Here is a 7,137-nt window from a genome sequence, read left to right as displayed (position 1 = left end):
TGCATCCTGTCTTAGTACACATTCTAGAAAGACCCTATGTTCTGCCTTGATACAATGTTATTTTGACTATGCCAGTTCTTCTTGGTATTGTGGAATAAACAAGCAACTGAAACACAGATTACAAGTAACCCAGAACAAAGTAGTACGGTTCATTTTAAACCTTAGTCCTAGAGAGAGTATTTCTAATAATATTTTAAACTCTCTAAATATGTTAAGAGTGGAGGATAGGGCTAAACAATTAAGATTAAATCATGTTTTTAATATATATCATGGTAATGCACCAGCTTACCTCCATGAACATTTTGTTTTAAATAATAATATCACAAGAAGTGCTACAAATAAGAATTTTATTATACCAAAGATAAAAGGGAAAGAGTCATGTTTTTTTTATAATGCAATCAAAGATTGGAATTCATTGCCCTTGGAGATTAAAGAGGTGAAAACTAAACAAAGTTTTAAGAAAGCTGTAAAATCTTATTTATCTACAAATACTAGTGTTACTACATAAAAATGCTTGTCTAATTTTATTGTTTATTTATTATTTTAGTATCATAAGCATTTTGTGATAATTACCAAGACAAAACATGCTACTGTAAACATATCATTTTTCAAAGCATTATGCTATACTTATAAAAGTACCTGCCTAAATTCCAATGTTTATGTAATTTTGTTATTTTTTGTTTACTAACATGGCTGTTAATTGAGGACCCCATTGGAAATAAGCTTTTTAATAAGGCTTTTATGGGCTATCCTCAGGTAATATTTATCAACTGTATGTCATGCAATGTATTTAATAATTATTACATATATATGTTAAATTGATCTTTCTTAATTAGCATAGTGCTGAAATAATGTGTGTGTATTTTCTTTTTTCTAGTAGTATGCTAGTCTTTAATGTTTTAATTTGTTAATCATGACATTCTGTGATATTTTTACCTGAATAAAATGAAATGAAATGAAATCTATTTTTAGAATTCCTTATCAGTAGAGCTTGCATACTATTTAGATGCGGACAAACTGCTCCACATGCTTCTTTGTTTACAAGAGTAAAACAGTGGCTTGAATCTTACTTTGTAATGTAAATTTAGTGATAATATGGCTAACTTTTGTAAGAAGGGTGCAACAAAACACTGTTGTCATGGAATTTGCAATAGTGACTCAAGGTATGCCCACAAAGAATATATGCAAGGAGTTGATTTTATTAGATTTCCCAAACCCTGGAGAGACATTGAAAAGTGTAAACGATGGGTAAATGCTTGTAAACGCGAAGGATTTTCAACTGCAAAGGTCACTAAGGATACATATATATGCAGCAAGCACTTTGTTGGAGGAAAAGGGCCAACAAATGAACATCCAGACCCTCTTCCTGCAACTGCAACCGAATCTGAAATAAGTAATATTAAGTACAGCATATTAATATGTGTTGAAATTTTGTCTTAAAATATACACTAGTACATGTATATTTAGAAAAATGCATTGCTCATGTGTTCATCTGTTTATTTTATATCTATTGACAGATCAAAAAAGTACAACAAAACGTAAATGTCCCTCTCCCAGACAAGAAATCTCACGTCCCAGGAAAATGGCGAGAAAATCCCTTCATCAAGAACTAGAAGTGACTGATTTCACAGATAACACAAGTACAACTGAGTCCATACCTCAATGTCCAAGTATCTGTCTACCTTCAGATTAAATGACAGATAAATGCTTTCAAGTGAAACCTCCAGAAGCATCAATGAGTACCCAAACTGAGAGGAACATAAACATTGAATTAGAGTATCGAATTGAAAATTCCATGCTAAAAAACAAAGTAAAATTGCTCCAAAATGAAGTTGATCATCTGCAAACATCAAGCAGTCTAAAATTACCTAACAAACAAAAATCCTTTGTAGAGACTTCCAGTGAATTTACCTTTGATGTCATAATGAAGGATGAAGAGAAGTTCAAGTACTATACAGGACTAACCCTTTCACAGTTCACGTGTTTGTGGGAGTATCTAGGACCTTCCAGAAATAAGCTAGTTTATTGGAACAGTGACTGTGAATATCCTGACAGATCGCCAACCAAGAGACCTAGACCAAAGCACAAACTTGAACCAAAAAATGAACTGTTCATGACACTCGTGAGGCTAAGACATGGATTTCTTGTTGAAGATCTATCATACAGATTTAATGTTAGCACCTCTATGGTCTCTAGAATAATTCTCACATGGGTTCAGATTTTGTATAAAAGATTTCTTCCTCTCAGATCAAAAATGTTCCCAAGTAGGTCTCACTTTCGCAAGTTTGCACCTAAGTCTTTCAAGAAGTACAAAAATATCAGATGTATTATAGATTGTACAGAGGTGTTTGTTCAACAACCTAGAGACTTCGGTAAACAGGGAAATTGTTACTCTTCATACAAGGGTCACACCACATGTAAATTTCTAGTTGCAATTGCACCGAATGGAGCAATTGTTTTTGTTTCAGATGCATTCGAAGGATCAATTTCTGATAAAGACATTGTCATCAAGTCTGGTTTTTTAGACCATTTAGAGAATGGTGATGTAATTATGGCAGATCGTGGTTTTGTAATTGATGATTTACTAATGACACGGGGTGCAAAACTTGTTTTGCCTCCATTTTTAGGAGGAAGAGCAAAACTTAGTGCTCAGGAGGAGGCAAGCACGAAAGACATCGCAAAACATCGCATCCATGTAGAACGCACCATAGAGAGAATGAAAAAATTTAGAATTTTACAGAAAACAATACCGTTGTCATTAGAGCCTGTATTTTCTCAGTTAATATTTGTTGTTGGTTGTTTAGTTAATTTTCAATATCCAATAGTTAAATAAATGTATCTGAATTTAATGAGTTTTGTTTTATTCATGCAGTTTTATATTTAAATAAAAGTTAAATCAAGTGATATAAAATGACTGATCAAAAGTTTTGAGCATTTCATATGTTCTAATAAGAATTCAAAGAAAAACAGTACATTTATGAATCACATAAACCTTTATTCTTTATTCACATTTATATCACTTTACTCTGATAAATCAACTGGTTCTAGTCTCCTTGGAATTCTTAACTCAAAATACTCGGGACAGAGTCTAGTGTAATGAAATTTGACAAGTTTTTGAGATAAAATTTCCCAAAATGTTTTGTCAAACCTGACTCTTTCACAGAAAGAGACTTTCGATGACCAAACATAAAAATCACACCAATTACAACCCATTACTCCTAACTGCATTTGAACTTGAAAATAATAGTCATGGTTTCGCTTTAGAGCAATGGTTCCACTTTTCTTTTTCATGAGAAAAAAAATTTGATTTCTGTGAACCTGACAAAACTGAATCAAAATTTACAATGTCTGCATCTTTAAGCATGTATGGACATTTGATTTCCAGTAGACCATGTACATCATTATTTTCACTAGGATCGGTTACCAATCCATCTGGACTACATCCTAGCTCTGGATTCTTTGGAGATACCCAGAATCCTGTTGTACAAGCTTCAAATGAAGGAGTAACTTCTTTCTTTGAACTAGTATAATGTGAAAAAGCAAGTGATTCTTTTTCAATCCCATAAAGCATTGCTCTTGTTTGATATGATGTAGATGGATACATAATGTTTGACAAAGTGTTTCTGATGGCTGAGTCGGATTTAAGTGTAGCCACTGTCTTTGATTTTGAAGCTATTATTCGTACACGTCGGTGACAGTTCCACTCATCACACCGCTGGGAAGATTTCAGTGGGATCTGTGCTTAAGGACAGCGAAAGATTTTCCAAAAATACTGTACGTTTAATCTTCAGCTCTTCTGCATGCAGGTCATCTATGTCATAATCTGCATAATTATATTTCAGAAGTGTAGCCCACATACTACTGGAACAGTTTTGAAACTGAAGTTCCTGCCAGAATGTATTTTCCTCAATATCAGGATTGTCATCAGTCTGATATATTGGTGGACGGGGGTCATATGAGATCAGTTCGTCAATCTTCTTCTGTTTGATTCCGGAATACTTAGATTCTGTAATTTTTTGTGGATTCTTTCTTTTCTTCCTTCCAACATTCCACTCGCACTTTTTTGAAGTACAAGCAGCTGGTTCATGGCCATATTGTTGACAATAGTCCAGAAGGGCAAATAGCACAGCTGCAACATGGCTACATCTTCCCATGGATGAAGCAATGTAAGTGCATGAAGCATCCTGCACAAAACCAGTTTCTGTAGACATTGTTACGGTGACATTGTAAGATATGTTGATTCTGTAGGTTGCCATTACAGAGGCCTTCAGAAAATAAACGTTCCCTGACTTAAAGTCCTTTAAGTTACAAACATGCCCACTCTTGAAATATTGTTTCCCTTTTTTCAATGGTTTTGATGTGTGTAGGTCATCAATATCCTCTTCTCCCGAATCATTTCCAGGCTTGTCTACTAATTGCACACTTTCAATTATATAATGATGAATATGACCTTCATTGAAATATTGTGGCAAGTTTGTAGATGGGAAAACTTTCCAACCAACAACTGGGGGAATTTTTGGGTTGTTTGATGCATCATCTGAAGTTGATGCTCTAAGATCTGATGCCTTCAAATCCATCCATTTTCCAGCATCAACACTTACACTTATGTCTGTGTTTCCAGATGAAATGCAGTCTTTTACTCTACAAAGTAATGAAACTCATGTACTTAATTCAGTAATTAATCATGTACTTAAGATATAAAATGCAATAATTTTAAATTTATTGATTCAAAAACGATATACATGTAATAATAGCTAATAGCTAAAAGATTTTAAGCAGTGGATACAAGAAATAGATATAATAAAAATGTAAACAAAGAAAGTTTATGTTACCTCTGGACTAGATCACACTTATTTCCAGATGTTTTAACTCCTCTGCAAAGTAGCCATCTTCTTAATTGTACAACAGAATGATTTTCAACCTCTGGATAAATTAATTTTGCACCAGGAACATCATCTTCTGTTAATTTGATTGCCTGAAACTTACTAGTACTCGCCATTGTTATGATCGTACAAGATAATGTTTGTCCGCATCATACGGGCATCTGAGATAAGGGCATAACCCATAGCATCTGCATCTCATTAGTGACGCAGGCGATAAGGGATTCTGAACCTATGCTATTAACCACAGTTGGAATACACTAAAATCTTTAATGGTTGATGTACATCTACGATTTCATCATCGAAAATTGTATGTTAAGGACATTGACAAGTCACGGTTTTTCGGAGAAAAAGGATTTATATCATGGGTTTTTTCTATTATAAAACTTATCGGAACACCTCGACCTTTTCCGTCGCTCACTGAAAAAATTCTAATGAAAACCAACAAAGCGTATTTTATAAAGGTAATCAAAAACGCACGTGCTCCCTACAACACTTGTTCAACGGGTAGAATCATCTCTACAGCAAGAACGAAAAGCGGTGATTGATTTGTTATATATTATATTATATTCAGTGACAGGCAGTAAACAGTTTTCATCAGGCTGTAATTTGATTTACCGTGGTTATACTGGACAAAGATGTGTCAATTACTAATAGCTCCTATAACTGTATTAGATCGTGCTAAGGAAGCAACCTTGAGTAACTGCAAACATGTGTATTAAAAACAAACCCACATCAATGTTTTATGATAATTAGGGCCCCGCAAGGATTTGCGGGTGCCCTATGGTAATCACTCTGTCTGTCCGTCCGTCTGTCTGTCTGTACGTCTGTCACTCTTCCGTCCACAAATTTTCTGTTTTTTTTTCTAATAACTTTTTTTATGGTTTCCCAATCAAGTTCAAAATTGGTATGGTAGTTTAATAGGCAGAAATACATATTTTGATGCTAAGTTTGATTCTCTATGTCTTCTAGTTTGGAGCTGGGGTGGTGGGGTAGATTCCTTAACTATGCATAAGAATGAACGGGCAACTTTTTTTATAGTTGCCCAATTAAGATCAAATTTGGTACGGTAGTTCAGTAGGCAAAAAATACATATTTTGATGCTAGTTTTGGTTCTCTATGTCCCTTGGTTTGGAGCTGGGGTGGTTGGGTAGATTCCTTAACTTTATATAAGAATGCATTGGCAAAGAGAGATAACTGCTGAAGATGTTCCCATTCAGTAAACTAAATGCTACTAGGAGTCCCATGGGTTTAATTAGCTTTCCTCCTGAAGAAAATCCAGAGCATTATCTTTATCTGTCACATTGAGATTAATTACCACCTCTGTCTGCAAATGAAGTTTGTTTTGACGTTAAATCAATTTGGAATGCTATGAACACTCTGAAATGTGGATTTAAATAAAAAAATTTTATTATTTATTTTTGTTTGATAGTTATGATTTCATTGAATCCTCAAAAAAGAAATACTAGTAGATTAAAGAAGATATTTTGATTTATCAGAGTACTTTTTTTCACTTTTTTCCTTTTTTTTAATTTTAAAATATATTAATTCAAGAATGTTTTTTTTTTTCAATTTTTAATGTAGTTGTATAAAAACCCCATTCTAACATTAATACTGAAAAAGTTCTTATTGTAACTTTAGAAGAAAATGATGAGAGAGGTACAATTAATCCCTTGGGATTAATTATCTAGCCTGCTGCAGAAAATTTAGTAGTCTTCTCTTTATCTGTCACTTTAAGATTAATGAAAACCTTTGTCTGCAACTGCTGTTTGTTTGAAGTTATAAGGTCAAGCCTTCATGATATTTGCGTTCATTGAAGGCTGGCATTTTATATAACACAAGATTCCTAATTGTTTAAATATACATTCAATGTTAAGTTGTTCTTCACTGCCTAATGTAAATACAAGAATATTATTTTCAGGTTTTTGAATATTCAGGAATTATGTTGAAATTTTAAGAATACAGTTGCTGTTGCTTTTTCTTTGTTCATTTATTAATCATTCTCTAAGCTGCACCCTTTTAATTCTACCCCATGGCGGGGCCCTTGCTGACTGGTCAGTTTTCTATTTTTTTTCCAATACGGTAAATTAGATAATTAACGGAAAAAATTGAGCAGTTATGAATTCAAACAAATTACATGTTAAGGGAACCAACTCTAAAATAAAGAACAGTGTTGGCAGATCTGTGTCATGTTTCTAAATTCATGGTATCTAGATGTCATTCAAAATGAGGATACAAAAACGTATATTACATCAAC

At 33.5% G+C, this 7,137-nt stretch overlaps 2 protein-coding genes across 2 annotated transcripts; one reads left to right on the top strand and one right to left on the bottom strand.

The window, feature by feature from the left end:
• Positions 1-1,244: 1,244 nt before the first annotated feature.
• On the top strand, positions 1,245-3,507 carry LOC134276384 (uncharacterized). Its single transcript, XM_062758647.1, has 5 exons — positions 1,245-1,248; positions 1,518-1,670; positions 1,893-2,264; positions 2,469-2,767; positions 3,415-3,507. The coding sequence occupies exons 1-5, from the start codon at positions 1,245-1,247 to the stop codon at positions 3,505-3,507; spliced, it is 921 nt and encodes a 306-aa protein (XP_062614631.1).
• Positions 3,508-3,707: 200 nt separating this feature from the next.
• Positions 3,708-5,116, bottom strand: LOC134276383 (uncharacterized). Its single transcript, XM_062758646.1, has 2 exons — positions 4,833-5,116; positions 3,708-4,641 (listed from the first exon to the last, which is right to left on the bottom strand). Exons 1-2 carry the CDS (start codon positions 4,997-4,999, stop codon positions 3,708-3,710), a joined length of 1,101 nt encoding a protein of 366 aa, XP_062614630.1. The 5' UTR covers positions 5,000-5,116.
• Positions 5,117-7,137: the final 2,021 nt, after the last annotated feature.

The sequence above is a fragment of the Saccostrea cucullata genome, unplaced genomic scaffold, assembly GCF_032062105.1.
Source record: "Saccostrea cucullata isolate Sc308-1 unplaced genomic scaffold, CSIRO_AGI_Scuc_v1 ctg2073, whole genome shotgun sequence".
NCBI classification, from domain to species: domain Eukaryota; kingdom Metazoa; phylum Mollusca; class Bivalvia; order Ostreida; family Ostreidae; genus Saccostrea; species Saccostrea cuccullata.
Note: the sequence above shows the minus strand (reverse complement) of the source record. Positions and strands in the feature narration are given on the sequence as shown.

Excerpts from the sequence above, each read along its gene's own strand:
- LOC134276384 (XM_062758647.1), top strand. Across the intron at positions 1,671-1,892 it reads GTCCATACCTCAATGTCCAA|AGACTTCCAGTGAATTTACC; the intron begins GTATCTGTCTAC and ends AATCCTTTGTAG. Across the intron at positions 2,768-3,414 it reads TACCGTTGTCATTAGAGCCT|GATCGGTTACCAATCCATCT; the intron begins GTATTTTCTCAG and ends TATTTTCACTAG.
- LOC134276383 (XM_062758646.1), bottom strand. The coding sequence starts at position 4,999 with ATGGCGAGTACTAGTAAGTTTCAGGCAATCAAATTAACAGAAGATGAT. Across the intron at positions 4,642-4,832 it reads AAGTGTGATCTAGTCCAGAG|AGTAAAAGACTGCATTTCAT; the intron begins GTAACATAAACT and ends ATTACTTTGTAG.